This window comes from Microtus ochrogaster, chromosome 19, assembly GCF_000317375.1.
Source record: "Microtus ochrogaster isolate Prairie Vole_2 chromosome 19, MicOch1.0, whole genome shotgun sequence".
In the NCBI taxonomy this organism is placed as follows: Eukaryota; Metazoa; Chordata; class Mammalia; order Rodentia; family Cricetidae; genus Microtus; species Microtus ochrogaster.
The window spans coordinates 60,851,140-60,867,685 of NC_022021.1; the positions used below are offsets into that span (position 1 = coordinate 60,851,140).

General features: G+C 41.3%; 1 protein-coding gene across 1 annotated transcript in view; it reads right to left on the reverse strand.

Moving 5' to 3' along the window:
• The window catches only part of Itga2 (integrin subunit alpha 2), a 95,821-nt gene that overhangs the window by 58,428 nt on the left and 20,847 nt on the right, over positions 1-16,546 (reverse strand). The window contains exon 2 of the mRNA XM_005356822.2: positions 9,403-9,520. Coding sequence (XP_005356879.1) covers positions 9,403-9,520 — 118 coding nt within the window. The remainder of the gene's footprint in view (positions 1-9,402; positions 9,521-16,546) is intronic.

Below are 16,546 nucleotides of genomic sequence, written 5' to 3' on the forward strand. Positions count from 1 at the left end.
GACTTTCTTTTATACCCATTTCCACTCCTTCTCACCAAAGCCCAGGGGAGACACACTGAGGAAAGTTAAGTGTTTCTGAACTAAAGTGCTCTGTTTCTCGGTGTCTCCAGCAGCAAGGACACAGCACCAGCTCTCTGCTAATCTCCACGAGAAGAAGCAAGAGGGACTTGCTGCGTTCTGTGCCACTGAGCACCTTGATGGGACGCTCCCTCACCTCCTCTCACCTCATCTAAGAATTCAGCACTAGTTAACCTTGAAATTAGAGAGAGTTTAAGATGTCGCCATCACCGTCACTACTGGGAACTTTGTGGCTCTCCGTAAGGTAAGCATACACAACAAAGAGGAAGAAACCCTGCTCCTGCTCTGTCACATGTCACCCAATAAGGAGTAAATAAAAGCACTGAAATGTGAAGGGGGGGAAACAGAAACAAAGTCATTTTCTTCATCTGCCATCTTAGATTATTAACATAAGACAGCAAAAGACAAGGTAATACCTGGCCATTTGGGGTACACCTGAAGACCGAGGGAGTCCCACTCCCTTGTTCACACATGACTCAGTATGTAAATACTATAGCCCACCTCCAGTCCAGAAATCCCAGGGAAAGTTCTAGACCACTGCCACCGTCTTTCCTGGTACCGTTTCCCTCCCCACAGCAGACACCTCATCACGCCCACAGGCTTTCATGGAATCCTGTTCCTTACAGCTCACCCTCATGATAGGGGGCTATGAAGTCACCAGAGGCCACTCCTAGGGAATTGTGACATTCTTAAATTAAGCAGACAGGAAGTGAAGGAGGCTGGTCCGGCCAACCATCAAATTTTATGGGCATATAGCTGTAACAGGGAGAAGTACAAAAGGACAAATGTCACAAAGGGAGGTGGGAAAACCATGTCGAAACATGAAAGGTGTTCTTTGCAGTTATGGATTTTACTGCCTCAACCAGAAAAGAAAAATAGAGCAATAGAGCTGTGTGAATAGTCATGAGTGCTGATTCCTCAAACTAAACCAAAGTCCACAATACAAACTGCTCCTTCCCTACGGTGAAACTGGGAATTCTTCCAAGACTATCCTAAACAACACTTACTGTTCAATTATCTTGTGGGAAAATAGTGATTATGGAGACTCTAGAAAGTAGCCAATTCGCCCACCTCCAGTGGAATTCCAAGTGCTTTGTTTAGTTAGTAAACAATATTTATGGTGGTGTAAGTCAGACAATTTTAAACCCACAATCCAGGAGCTACTAAAAATATCTTCCCTTGGTCTGTGGGTCTCCAAGCTCTCCAGGCACTTCCTCAACAGTAAGTACTTTTGTAGAGATTGCCAATGGAGGTGCAGTTAAAACAATACGGTATCATCGAGATGCCTTTACTGAGTGGCTATGGGATGGACATGTTGTACAACTCCAGGAGGCACCATTATTATGTAAATTGTGTGTCCTGGCCCTGTACAGTAGACACCTGTGAGGCTGTGTATGGTGGGTGACAAGACCTACTGTCTTAGGGTGACTATGGTTGTGCTAAAAAAAAACACGGCCCAAAGCAAACTGATGAGGCAAGGGTTTCTTAGTACTCCTTCATTTTGCTGTTCATCACTGGAGGAAGTCAAAACAGAAAGTGGAGCAGGGTGGGAACCTGGAGGCTAGAGTTCATGTGGAGGCTATGGAAGGGTGCTGTTTTTTGGCTTGCTCCCCATGGCTTGCTCAGCCTGCTTTCTTATAGAACCCAGGACCACCAGCCCAGGGATGGCCCCACCCACAATGGGCTGAGCCCTCCCCATTGATCACTTGAGGCTCCCTCCTCTCTCATGACTCTGGCTTGTGTCAAGCTGACCTAAAACTAGCCAGAACACCTATCATGAACCATACTCGATTGTAGGTACTAAGGATACATCACTGAATGAGTCACTAAAAAATTCTGGCCTCAATTTTTACATTCTAGAGTGAAGACAGATAATAAATCTTGGAAATGAACCATATGGTGGCAGGGATCAGTGCTTGGGAAGGAAGATGAGTGTGTCAGAAGCATGAGGTAGAGACTGGTATAATCTTCATTCAAATGGTTAGAGAAACCCCACTCCCCCCAAAAATCATTCAAGACTTAAAGAGACTTAAGCATTCAAGACTTAAAAGAAGACAGGAAGAGTAGCCTGGGGGTGCAGCAAGCACAAATGTCCAGTGGCCGGAGAAAATGGCAAACTGTGGGATCAGTTTGTCAAGCAGGCCAGGTCACATATAGACTAGTGTGTAATTAGCTCCTGTTTTCATCTCTAAGTAAGAAAGGCTTCAGGGGTCTGAGTATAGAGTGATCACAATTTAACACATTTGGGGAACTGTGACAGGTGCTTCCTTAAAATGGCTGTAGTAAAAACCACCAGGAAGCCAGATGACTGGTCTTGCGGTCTCCTGCATAAAAGGTATTAGGGGCTCGCAGAGGTTCAGAGAATTCCGGCGCTGAGCCCTGGCCTTGCTTAAAATAGTTTCTCAAAGTAGAGTCAGCAGGGTTTCTTCAAACTTAAACAGAGGCGGGAAGAAAGAGGGACAGGGGGACAGAGGGGTGGCCACAGGATCAAGGGAAATTCTAGGAGTTGGGATGTTAGGCAGACCAGCAGAGCAAGATCTTGAAATGAAGAAGCCCAATGTCTGTATGAGCGACACTGGGACACCAGGAGTTCGAGATGTCCTCTAGACCCTGAAGGGGATACCCTACTTATGACTGGAGCCTATTCTATGTAATATCTATGCCAACATTAGAAATTTCAGAGCCCACAGCATATGAATAAGAATATCATTCTAGGTTATTGACAACACAGGGCATCTGGCAAGGTATAAATAGATCTTTGCTTCTTGCTAATTAATGGAAAAGGTGTTTGTGGATGAAGGAAGTCACCTATGAAAGGTTTTCCCTTAGGAAAAGGGGGTGCAGGTAAACTTTATCTTTTAGGTCATAGTATTGCTCTTCCAAACACAATAGTCAAACTCTTTGGCATAAGTTAAAAGCAATGTCAGGATTTCAGTCTCAGTATATGACCACAGACTCTTCAGCTTCCAGACTGTTCCCTGAAGTGGTGAGATGGCAAAGCCCTCAAGGTCTGTCAATGTCACAATGGAGTCCACCTACCTCTATCCTTAAATCATCTTAAGGCTGCTGTGCTTTATAAAAGCCCCAGAAATTTATTTTCTTACGGGAAACAAAGGAGCCAATAAATATCAAGTATGGCTACAAATCGCCCTCCATAAAGTTTTCCAGAAGTTAAAAATCAAAACTGAGATACTCACTAAAAGAATTACGGTGATGCAAGTCCCCTCACTTTTACCCATCCTAGGGAAACAAGTATGGTTTTGAAGTTACTCCATTTCAGACATCAAAGCCCATGAGACAATACAATACCTTTCTGACAGGTGTTTCGGCAGCATTTTTTTTTTTTAAATCAGAGATAAACACGTGAATAGCAACAGCATTGTAAAACTACATAATGGTTAATTAAGGACTCTTATAGGAATTATCTTCTTTGGTCCTTATTATTACCTATGAGGTGTAACATATTTCTGGTTTTGTATAAAGACACTGGTGGTTTGAATGAGATACACCCAGCCCCTTCCATGACTCAGGCATTTGAACACTTGGTCTCCAGTTGGGGGTGCTGTTTGGAGAAATTTGGGAGGTGTGGTCTTGCTGGAGAAAGCATGTCACTAAGGGTAAACTTTGAGAACGTACAGTTTCATCCTACTTCCATTTTTCTCTCTCCTCTCTCTGACTTTGCTTGGGATATGGCCTCTTAGCTTTCTGCTCCTGATGTTTGCTGTCATGTATTCTTCCCATAGTGGACTCATCCCTGAGGAACTATAAGGCCAAGGAAACCCTTCTTTCTTTAGGTTGTCTTGGTCATGGTGTTTTACCACAGCAACAGAACATAACGAGTAGAGCATCTCAGTGGTCGCAGAATCCAGACCCACTCCTATGTCCTTTCCTTCTAAATCTACAGTTCTATCATACGGGGTCTACTTAGAATTCTTCTAGACAAGAACTCAGTACTTGCTCATCACATGGAACCTAAAAACATTAACAGCCACCTCACATCTCTGCCACTTCCCACATCCATGTTCTGATGGAGAGAAATGTTTGAGATGGTTGGATGCCAGAAAGCTTTGTGTGTCCAAGCTCTTTACTCTGATCAATAAGCTTCGCTGTGGAGCAGGCACTCAATATTATCACGAGGATTATCTGATAAGATGTCTTGGAATTTTCCACAGATCACGGATATGTTCTAAGCATTGCAGAACAGCAGGTATCTTTCAAGTGTGAGTAACAAACATAGTGTGTGTGTGTGTGTGTGTGCACGTGTGTGCATTGTATGTGTGTGTGTGTGTACATGAGCACCACAAACTCAAGTCCAGAAGGGATGAAAGCAAGTTAGAGCAAGGGCTATTTAACACACAGAGCCTTTGATGTCTGCTACAAAACAGAACATTTCTCTCTCCCATGGGAATTTCTACTTAACTTTCTCCTAGAGTCATTTGTTGGAGGACTATTCAAACTCATAGTAAATAAGGACCTTTACTAAGTTTTCTCTTAACCAAAAAGTTGAAACAGCAGCATGTGCCCCCACACAGATGCAGTGGTTTTTTTTTTCTTTTTGCTGCAATATTCATTCTTAGTTCTTCTCTCTTTATAAGGAATAGAATGCACCGTCCTTGACAAAACAAGTAAATACATTGCCATGACTGGAAATACCCCTCATTCTTTGTCTTCATCTCACCAGTGATTTCAGTTACAATGATTTTGAGTCATAATGAACTCAGATTTTTCTCGGGGCAAGCCTTCAGACGCCACAAACAGAAAGAGTACATATCGCCACTAGTTCCAGGAAATGATCTTAAACACGTCTCAGGCCCTTGTAGATTGTTTGTGATAAGGATTACCTCATCCACACTGAACATCCGGTGTATGAGATTCAGGCTGGGGGCAGGCGGGCCCTCCTCTGCCTACGCCAAGGGAAGAGTACACCAGACTTTACTCTTAGCCAGAGGGATGCATAGCAGCTCTGCTTGGGAGGGTCAACTTGCTCTTAAAACTATGTAACTTCAGTAGCTCACTGAAGACTATGGAAAAGGCTCACGGAGTACTGAAGAGATGTCAGCCATACTATTAAAGTGGAAGTCTAGGGTGTAATTAAAAAACCTAATAAATAAGACTACTAAATTGGCCAAGCTTGCTTGATTAAAATCTAGTAGATCTTGAAGTAAAACATGTCTATATTCTTAACATTAGATACAAGGACAATTCAAACCACATCCTAAAACAATAGTGTGATTTAAAAACACTCTGACTAGATAGAGCCTTGAATGAATTAGAAGAAAAAGGCTGAGAAATGGAGTCAAGGGTAAAAGATATTATAAGAAAGTCAAAGTAAGTAGAGGGAAATGGGGGACGACCTACCTCAGAATAAGCAGTTCGACAGCAATGAACTAAAAGGACCTGTAAGTGTGTGTGTGTGTGTGTGTGTGTGTGTGTGTGTATGATAAACTGACTCAAGAGAAAACACTCACAATTTATTGAAGGAATTCCTAGCAAAAGCTAACTTCATTAGTATCAGAAGGAAAGTTAATGTTTAAACAGTTTTTCCCACATCTGCTACTTCCATAATGTCTGGGCAATTGTCATAAATTAGGAGTGGGGAAAGGCACAGTGCCAATTGTCAAAACAAATAGGCGATTCTGGAGCCCAGGTTTCGTGTTATTTTTCCTCCTCGCTGTGAAGGCAGCCTGTCCTGATCGAGGACTATCTAGCCTGGTAATTGTACCCAGGAAAGGCCCACTGATATAGCCGTGCTAATAACAGAGGCTATGAGGAAATCTTGTATCTCTAGTGTCCTGGGCCTTGGAAAGAGAAAATGAGCTCTTACTGTTGAGTTCATGGAATAGGAGCATGAAAACAGGAGCATTTCCAAGGCTTGGCACCGAATTACTTCTTCCCTCTTATTCATGCATTCCTATTCTGCATATAAATCTTCCTCCTAGACTGTTCCCCACTCCAGAGGTCAAGTCCCAAGCTCTGTATTTCCCGCACCCCACATAGGCACAGTGTCCAGTCCACAGTAGATTAGGTAATTTTGCCCGTGGCTTGACCTGTTCTGTTTCTTTGCTTGGCAAGACCCAAACAGTGAGAGGCTTTGGACAGGCTTGCCCACCAGCTTTGCTCTCTTCCTTTCTGCTTTGTGCCTCCAGAGGATTCAGCCACTTAGAGAGACACAAATTGCCCCTTCTCCTCTATGAGGTGCAGTACATCTCTACAGGCTGATAATTAGATCCTGGCTAATGGGTAGGAAGGCTGTGATCCTAAGCTAAAGTTCCATCTTACCAGAAAGTTCCATACTGGCATTCAAGACACCAACCCAGCCAATTATAGACTAGGGCCTTGTTTCCCAATAGCCATTGCTGTTATTTAAACAAGAATATTATGGGAAGAGTAAGGCAGGATTTAGAATTATCTGATGTCCGTGGTCTTGACGTCACTTGCTCAGCACCAGAATTTCAATATAATCTGCTAATACCAATGCATTTTAAAAATATCTTGAATTCTTACACAGAGAAAAATGACAAGACTGACTCCCACTTTCCCAGGATTCTACCTGTTAAAATCCCCATCAGCTTTTTGTCATTTTGGTCTTACTCAGCTGTCACCTAGCCAGTGGTTGAGTTCCTCGCCAATCCATAACAGACTTCGTCATCTTTAATAATATCTATCACAGCTGGTGGCCTTTTCTCTTAGACTTATTCTGCCCCATAGAAGCTGATACTGAAAGCAAAAACAAAACAACCTCGAAACTCAATGCCAGATTGTCCTTAGCGTGGATATGCCTAGCTGGAGTTCGCTTGGCGCTCTCCTTCAGCTTGTATATCTGAAGGTAGTCTCAAATAGTTCACTTCATAGGCTATCTGTGGTGGACCATTTAGAAGTAGGTCCTTCATTTAGTCATTCAACAAATGGTTATCCTTTTAAAATTTTAAGATGTATTTTAAATATGTCTTTCTATCTAAGTGCAAATTGTCACATGTGAGTGTAGGTGTCAAATACCCCTGGAATTATAATTATAAGTGATTGATAGTCATCCTACATGAATACTGGAGACCAAACTTTGATCCTTTGTAAGAGTAGTATGCACTCCTAACTGTGGAGGCATCTTTCCAGCCCCAAGAAATAGTTCTGGATTTCTTGCTTAGGGCCAGATCCGATCTTGGGTTCATTAGCAACTTAATGAACTAGATTCTAAGGTCAGAACATGGCCTGCATCTGCCTTCTAGCTTGCTTTCATCTCTATAGTAGTTAAAAAAATGATTATTGGTAGGACTGCAGCTCCCGTCGGTGCTCCCTGCGGTCCTCCCAATGATGGCAGTAGGTTCTAGCCCTTGAGTGCCCAGTCTCCTAGCTGATAGACTATTTTCAACAGCCATTGCTGCTTTCTGGGTTTCCTCAGAGTAAGAAGTTCAGGTTCTTCTCCAGCCCACATGTTTTCATCATTTTAATCCTAGCTCGACATTTGCTTCTTCTAAATGCCTTCTAAGATGAACCGTGATAACTTAATTTTGTTTTCTCATGACACAGATAAGCATGCCCCAATGTGGGAACAAGCAACGTGGGCATAAAATAGTTTTTTTTTTCTTTCATTTAGTGGATTAGAGAATCAAATGTAAGCTCGCAACATGAAGGTAATACATTGTAGTTATCACTGAAAGTCAGTTGAAGTTCATGTTACTGTTTAAAAGCATCCAGAGGATGAAGATCAGGACCTAAAGCTGCAGGCTTAGTGGGCGGAGCTTAAGTCCCTGTGCCACAACAGAGAGATTGTGTTCCAAGGACCTGTCCACAAATAGGCATCAAATTGGAGAGGGAAGGAACTTGCCTGCCTCAACATAAATTTTAGTGTCATCTGATCTGATTTCCTTGAGTTTTTTCTATTACTTTCACAGTAAAGTTATATTAACATAGATATATGTTAGATTAACATATATAGATAGATATCCATTATATATTCAGTATACACACACACACACACACACACACACACACATTTCCTCAGTTTCTCAAAAGTCGTCATTTTCCACCAGATAATAAAGCTCTGAGTTATAAATGTAATCCTATACATTAAAAGTCTTGCGTACTGCCCTGGCTGGCTAGTTTTATGTCAACTTGACACAAGTTAAAGTTATCTAAAAGGAGGAGCCCTTAATTGAGAAAATGCATCCATAAGATCTGGCTGTAGGTTTCCTGCTAGACCCATAATGGCTTCCTCAATCAAGATTTGTTTCCTTGCTCTCCCTCTCTGTCCTTTCCTGGTCTCAGCCACGCGGTTCTCATGCTCTTTCTCTTCTCTCCCTCTCCTTCCATCCTCCCCTCACACACTCCCAATTTTCTGGCACTAGAAAAATTCCCAGGAATCCACAGGGATAACCCCAGCCAAGACCGTAAGCAATTGTGGAGAGGGTACTTTCTTTTCCTGTAATCATATTGATGACTACCTTAATTTTCTTATAGAACTTTTCATCCAGCAACAGATGGAAGCAGATACAGAGATCAGATCCACAGCTAAGCACTGGACCGAGCTCCCAGAGTCCAGTTGATGAGAGAAAGGAGTAATAATATGAACAAAGGGATCAAGACTATGATGGGGATACTCACAGAAGTTTCTGACCTGAGCTAGTTGGAGCTCACTGACTCCAGATGCTTCTGGTCATGGGGTTCTATCACAGCAATAGTAACTTAAACTAAAACGAGTACTTTAAGTTAGAAGTCAACTTTGTGAGTTTTCTATGAACACATAAGAGAACTCTTGTACCAGACTAAACCTGACTTAGAGCTGAGGGGGCAAAGCCCTGTTAAAAGAAAATATTTTGGACATTGTTCTGCCCCACCCCCAGGAGGGACACCAAAATAATGTTAGCTGGATGATTACTTTTAAAGCTCATGGAAGATCAGTTCAATGGTTAAGGAACCAAGGAAATACACATTTGTCTATATTTTTTCTTATCTACCACAATTATGGTCAGAACTCGTATTGTCAGTAGAATTTTTACGGAAAGTTTTCTATCTGAGATTTCTCCCCACTAAAAAGTGCCATTCTAGTATCCTATTTATTGTCAGTCCACAGTTATGAACTTTTGAAGAAAAGCCCTCATTTAAAAATATTGGATCAAAGAAACAAAAGAACTGGGTACGCCTTTAATTCCCAACACACCCTGAAGACAGAGGCAAGCATTTTTTTGTATGTTCCGGGCCAGCCAGAGTAACATGGTGAGACTGTCTCTCAGAATGATGGTAAAGCACACACTATCCATTGACAGTATCCAAATATTACATTTATACAATTATATTCTATTGAAATAATAAAGAAGAGAATAGCCTTACCAGTTGCCCTGTGGGGTTTTGAGCTGCTGCACAGCATAACCAAACTGTTCACTTGAAGGACCGGAAAATATTTTTGCTCCTGGGAGGCCAACATTGTATGCCAGACAGCTTAAAATACCTATTAAAATTGAAAACATAGCCATATTTACAATTTTTAATGTAAGTTCATAATATGATTGGTAAGGACCATGTTTTAAAAAAAACCTTGTCTGACCTGATAACTCTTCTCCTTATCAGTGTTGATAAGAAGTAACAGCTACTACATCTAAAGCATGTGTGTGGGCCCTAGCACAGGTCTAGATACTCATATGCATAATTCACTGCCTTAATATTGCCCCTCCAGGCAGCCTCAGTGGACAATGGTATCTTTGCTTCATGGAGATTTTGGAGGTTCCAGATGAGTCTTTCATGCCCAGTGATAAGGGAAGGCCAGGATTTGAACAAGAGACCGAATTAACACACTCAACTCTTAAACCATTGTTTTGTTATATATTGTATGATGATTTAAATTCTTTTTGTCTTCACTCACAGAGCAAGACCTTAAGCTACTCATGCGCAGTGTCCCCAGGGGGCCCTGTTTTTGGGACACTGTATGAAATGTGTGTTAAAATCATAGTGCTGAGGAGAGGGGAAAGTCACAGCCCTGCAAATCAGCATCATTTGCTTTCTCAGAAAAGGATGCTTCGTAAGCTAAAGACTTAGGAAACGGTGCATTATCTTCTTATTCCAGTGGGAACTGTCAGAAGCACTTTGTCTTTTGATTTTTCTTACTTAACAATCAATAAATGGCAGTCTTGGAAAACAGAACAAAGCGAAAGAGACAATATCTAATAGAGTTTGTTTGTTTTACACTTCTGTTTCTGATCGAAAGGGAGAGAAGAGCAGAGCTTACTCTCTCTGGTGCCAAAAGCACGGATGCTGGGAGGGCACTCTAGAAGCCAGGTTTTGTGGACTTGGAAAGGGTGCTGCAAAACTCCACCATTTATCCTTGCAGAGCTTTAAAAAAAAACCAACAAAACAGCCTCGACTCTTAAACTTAACTTCTCCATTCCTGTACCCCTTGTCTTCACAGAGGAAGGTTTCACTTTGGGACCAGCGTTAAATTTACATGGTGTTTTAGACGTCTGTCGTTCCAGACACAGAAAGCCTGGATGAAATGGCTTGCTTTACCATTGTGCTTCTGAACTTATGGGAGGAGATGTTATAGACTGCTTCCAAGGAAAAATGAAGTCACCAATGACGCTTTGAGAGCTGAAATAATCAATGAACCTTTTTAAGTGCCAAAAATACTCTGCTGGGCGTTGGCTCACTCAAAAAAGCCCAGCTCATTATTCTTAGAAATGTAAACTTTCCAGGAAGAAAAGGGCACATATTATTTTTGAAATCCACTGTGACATAATCTGCATGGGTCAACATTTGGATATTTGATCTGTAACATCTGTCTCTTCATAGGACCACTGCGCCTTTTTACTGAGGAAGCAAAATGCAAAAGGAAATAACAGCTCAAAAAATTGAGCAGAATCCCGAAATCAGCATTCAGAATGCTCGTGTATCTAACAAGACTTCGCCTTCACCCATTATGAGAACTTAGCAAGTACTATTGGAATGTTCATCAGGTTTAATGTATGCTAGTTAAAGCTTGAGAGGCGATGTCAAACTATTGTCATTTGAAACATATCTAATACCTGAAAGAATATATGTGACTGGACATGAAATGATGCAGCTCCCTCCCACTATTAAGTTAGACTTTGGCAAATCATGTAATAGGAAGTGAATCAGGGTGGAGTTCGTTTTATTATTTAATGCTAAATTTTATGATAGCTTGCATTTATAGGCATTTATTTCAATGTAATGGCAAGTGTATGCTTTAGGAAATGTGTCATTAGTTGCCTCTGTTATTACGTAATCATAAAATGCACATAAACACACAAGATCACTATTACACTCTTGGGAAACATAATTTTTTGAAAAAGTTTATTAAAGTTTTTTCATACAATATATTTTATTTATATTCTTTCCTCTCCATCAACTCCTCCCCATCTCTCTACCCAGCCAACTTCATGTCCTTTCTCTCTCTCTTAAGGGTTCACACTGCTCTATGTCATCCATTTTTTGACTAAAATGCTGCTATACAACATATACATGTAGCATATGTGTATTGTTATGTATGAATATATACATATATAATGATTGATTTATAAATCAGGAAATAAGAATTCATTTTAATAGTCTAATTTATAAATGTATGTATATTACTGTACATTATAAATGTATATATGGGAAACATTTTTCAAAGTGAAAGACATCATTCCATCTTTCTGTTTAAATTACTCAAGATCTTGTTGTAGTCTGAGAAAATCCAGTTTCCTCACAGAGTTTCAAAGGTTTTTTTCTTATCTGATGCTCATGTAGTTTTCTGGTCTCATCCCTCTGCTTTCCTCCTGGCTTCGCTGGGTTCTAGACACATCCCTTTTCCTTCTGTCCTTGAACACACCCAGAAAATTCCAGTTGCAGTCTTTGATACCTGTCTCACTGCTATAGCTCTCGCCAAACTCCAGATTTAAGGTTTTGGAAATTATTCATTGTATTGGTCTGTGTTTGAATAGTCTCTGTTCTAGGGACTTCCTTAATTCCTTGATTTAGCAGCAATATCTTCTTCCCACACTATCCTACTGGGGTGACAATAACCTGCAGTTTTCTCATGTGTCCATATTTCTTGATGTCACCTTCTGTCAACTACAATGCAAGGTCCTTGAAAGACCAGCCATGGCTTTTATTTCCCCATGTTTTCTCAGAATTTAAGGTAATATTTGTGTCTGTGTGCACGCTCACGTGTGCATGCGCATGCATGCGGGCCCATGCCATGCACATACGGAGGCCCGAGAACAGTGTCAGGTATCCTGTTTTGTCATACCACTGAGAAAGTCTTTTACTGAACCTAGAGCTAGACTAGCAGCTGTTAATCCCCAGGATTCTCTTGGCTCCTCTCCCTGCTTGGTGAAAGGCACTGCGGTTGCAGCTGGTTTTGCAATAGCTTTCTATGGGTCCTGGGACCTTGCACTCAGGGCCTCCCTCATGCTTGCATAGAAGTGTTCCTAGTTGCTTGGCCATCTCTATAACCTCAGCATCTAAGATGATGTTTACTGGTGAAAACAGTTTAAGTTAACAGACATTCTCAGGGACCATTTTGAATATAAAAAAAATGAGGGAGAAATAAAACAGCCTAGAGCCCCAGTCTGCAGATATAAGTTTTTTAAAATTTTTTTTAAATATTTGCTCCCATTATTTTTCTCTCTATAATTTAAGCTATAGTACATATCCTATTATCCACCATCCCACTGTATCCAGCACCACCACAGCCTACTGTATCTTAGTGGTCATGTGCTCATGACAATGGCAGAATTATCCTTAGTTGATTGAACCCCAGATAACTTTGTGTGATGGCAAAGCCCATTACCACCAACCGACAAATAAGGAAAGTGAAACTCATGAACATTAAATGTCCGTATTGCTTAAGTCCAAGTTTTTCCTCAAGTCCTGGCATGGCTCATTTTCTCCAACATTACTGTTTAGGCGTTCTATTAATAAATGATCTATTTACGTTCTCATAAAACATGTCACTCGTCATCACCATCCCTTTATGTTACTGATCCTAAAATTCTCCTTTTCTGCTCTTTAAATCATTTCCTTTGGGCTCTGTTTCTTTTGATAAATCAAGTATTATCAAGCACACTTACTTCCCTTATGCCATCAATTCACACTGAACAGAAGCTATCTTCTCAGTTTCCATAAATGCAATACTTGTATATAAAGTATCCTGTCTAATTCAATATCTGCTTCTTTCTCCTTTGTAAGCCCCCATTTGCAATGAAACTTTCCTATTATCTCTTTAGGACCACATGGCTAGGAAGAACTACATTTAACTCAACTTGAACTTCCCTTTCTAGCCTCCATGTCTGTAACCACTAAGAAAGAGTTCATTCAACAAATATTTATGTAAAGCCTTTGTGTCATGAACATTTCCACATCTTGAGGATAGAGCAGCAAATGAACAAAACAAACAATACCCCTGTTTTCTCTGAGTGTCCACTCTTGCGAGTTGACAACACAATGAGGGATTATATAACAACATGACAGACATAGAAACAGAGCAAGATATGCCAATCCTCAAGAGAAGTTAAATAAGTTAGATGTTAAGACAAGCGTGAAGCAGAGGCAGATGAGCTGGAATTCAGTCTATGCAGAGGAAGATAAGCCGATTTTAGGCACAAGAACTGTCATGTTCAGCAGTCAGCTCCAGAAGTGAAGGCTGTGATGATGGTGAACAGTGATTGCTCAGAAAGCCATAACCTGCTTCATTTAGGCCAATATTCCCAGTTCTATATCAGATGTAGCAAATGTCAAACCAATTTGCATTTTGCCCTTCCATTAACCAATAAGAATTCTTTTTTTTTATTGAGAAAAGGAAAAAAAGTTTCTGCCTCCTCCCAGCCTCCCATTTCCCTCCCCCTCCTCCCACCCTTCTCCCCCTCCCCCACTCCTCTCTCCTTCCCTCTCCAATCCAAAGAGCAGTCTGGGTTCCCTGCCCTGTGGAAAGTTCAAGGTCCTCTTCCCTCCGTCCATGTCTATGTCTAGGAAGGTGAACATCCAAACTGGCTAGGCTCCCACAAAGCCAGAACATGAAGTAGGATCAAAACCCCGTGCCATTGTCCTTGGTTTCTCATCAGCCCTCATTGTTCGCCATGTTCAGAGAGTCCGGTTTTATCCCATGCTTTTTCAGTCACATGCCTTGGTGAGCTCCGAATAGATCAGCCCCACTGTCTCAGTGGTCCTGACTTCCTTGCTCATCTTCTCCCTCCTTCGGCTCCTCATTGGGACATTGGGAGCTCAGTCCGGAGCTCCAGTGTGGGTCTCTGTCTCTATCTCCATCCATCACCAGATGAAGGTTCTATAGTGATATGCAAGCTATTCGTCAGTATTGCTATAGGATAGGGTCATTTCAGGTTCCCTATCCTCATCTGCCCAAGGAACTAACTGGGGACATCGCCTTGGGCTCCTGGAAGCCACTCTAGATTCAAGTCTTTTGAAAACCCTTAACTAAGAATTGTGCTTCCGTGCTCCCCTATCCAACCTTCCTTTATCCCAATCATCCTGTTTCCCCAAGTTCCCCCCATCCTCCCCTTCTCCCTTTTCTCTCCCCATCTCCCCTTACCCTCATCCCACCCCACCCCCAAGATCCCAATTTTCTCCCCAGCAATTTTGTCTACTTCCCATAGCCAAGAGGATAACTATATGTTTTTCCTTGGGTTCACCTTCTTATTTAGCTTCTTTAGGTTTACCAATTGTAGACTCCGTGACCCTTATTTATGGCTAGAAACCAATTATGAGTGAGTACATCCCATGTTCAACTTTTTGGGTCTGGGTTACCTCATTCAGGATAGTGTTTTCTATTTCCATCCATTTGCATGCAAAATTCAAAAAGTCATTGTTTTTTACCGCAGCATAGTACTCTAATGAGTATATATTCCACACTTTCTTCATCCATTCTTCCATTGAAGGGCATCTAGGTTGTTTCCAGGTTCTGGCTATTACAAATAATACTGCTATGAACATAGTTGAACAAATGCTTTTGTCATATGATCGGGCATCTCTTGGGTATATTCCCAAGAGTGGTATTGCTGGGTCCAGGGGTAGGCTGATCCCGAATTTCCTGAGAAACCAAAACACTGATTTCCAAAATGGTTGCACAAGATTGCATTCCCACCAGCAATGAATGAGGGTACCCCTTCCTCCACAGCCTCTCCAGCAAAGGCTATCATTGGTGTTTTTGATTTTAGCCATTCTGACAGGTGTAAGATGATATCTCAAAGTTGTCTTGATTTGCATTTCCCTGATTGCTAAGGAGGTTGAGCATGATCTTAATTGTCTTTTGGCCATTTGAACTTCTTCTGTTGAGAGTTCTCTGTTCAGCTCAGTGCCCCATTTAGAAAGCTTCCATTAGCCAATAAGAATTCTTAAAACGTTCAGCAAAGGTAGCCGTGTTAGCCAGTTATTGACCATAACCAAGCCAAAGTAGTCAAGTAAATCTCATCAAAACAAACTACAGATATAAGCACTGTTGGGGTGGGTGGATGGTGTGGGGGTTAACGTCTTCCTCTCCTTTCAAAATCAAAAGTGGATACTGTTTCATCTTTAGTTTTACTTGCCATGCTGTCATTTTAATATGAGTGAGTTAACCAGATGACCAGATAGTTAAACATATGTCAACTTATGCAGATTTGGGTTTATTTCTCATTAAAATATTTTATGAGCCCCCTCCTCTTAAAGTTGATGACTACTACTAAAATAGTTTCCTTAGAAACCAGCAACTTGTAAGAATGAAGTTTTGGTAAAAGAGGAATTTGTTTTCTCACCATGTTCTGGAATTGAATTTTAAGTTACAAGATAATTGAATATGGCTGGGGATGGAATAAATTTAACCTCACAAGAAACTTGACTTCATTGACGTGACTTGCAGTGTATATGGAAACATATTCACAGCAGTATTTGGCCGTGGACTCTAACGGTGTGGTCTATGTAGATTTAAGCCCATCTATGTGCACCGAACGACAAGTGGGCTAGGGATTCCAGTTCCAGACTGTACAAAAAGGAGACAGGGAACTGGGCTTAAGCACCAATCCGCCTAGGCTTCCTGTTGTAGATCTGATGTGGCCAGGTGCTTCTAGTTCTTGCAGTCATGATTGTCTGCCTCCTGAACCTGGGAACTGGAATAAAGTCTTTCTTTCTTGAGGGTTATTTTTTTTGGGGGGGGGGTCAGGGTATGTTATTAGAGTAACAGGAAAAGAAAGGAAGAAATTAAATCCTTCAAGAGCCAAGCCAATTTTTAATGCAGCTTCATGTTCTTTTCTTTTTTTTCAAGGATTTAAAAGAAATGATGTGCATCTATAGGCATGGAGGTCAGAAGAGGTCACTAGATCTCCTGGGTCTGTGGAGATAGGGGGTCATAAACATAGACATGTCTTCTGTGAGGGCAGCAGGTGCTCTTAACCACTGAGTCATCTGTGTCCTGGTTTTAAGTTTTCTAGAAAACTCTTTTAATGTTTGTTGGGTTATTCAAAGGCATATGTTTTAAGTAGATCTTTAA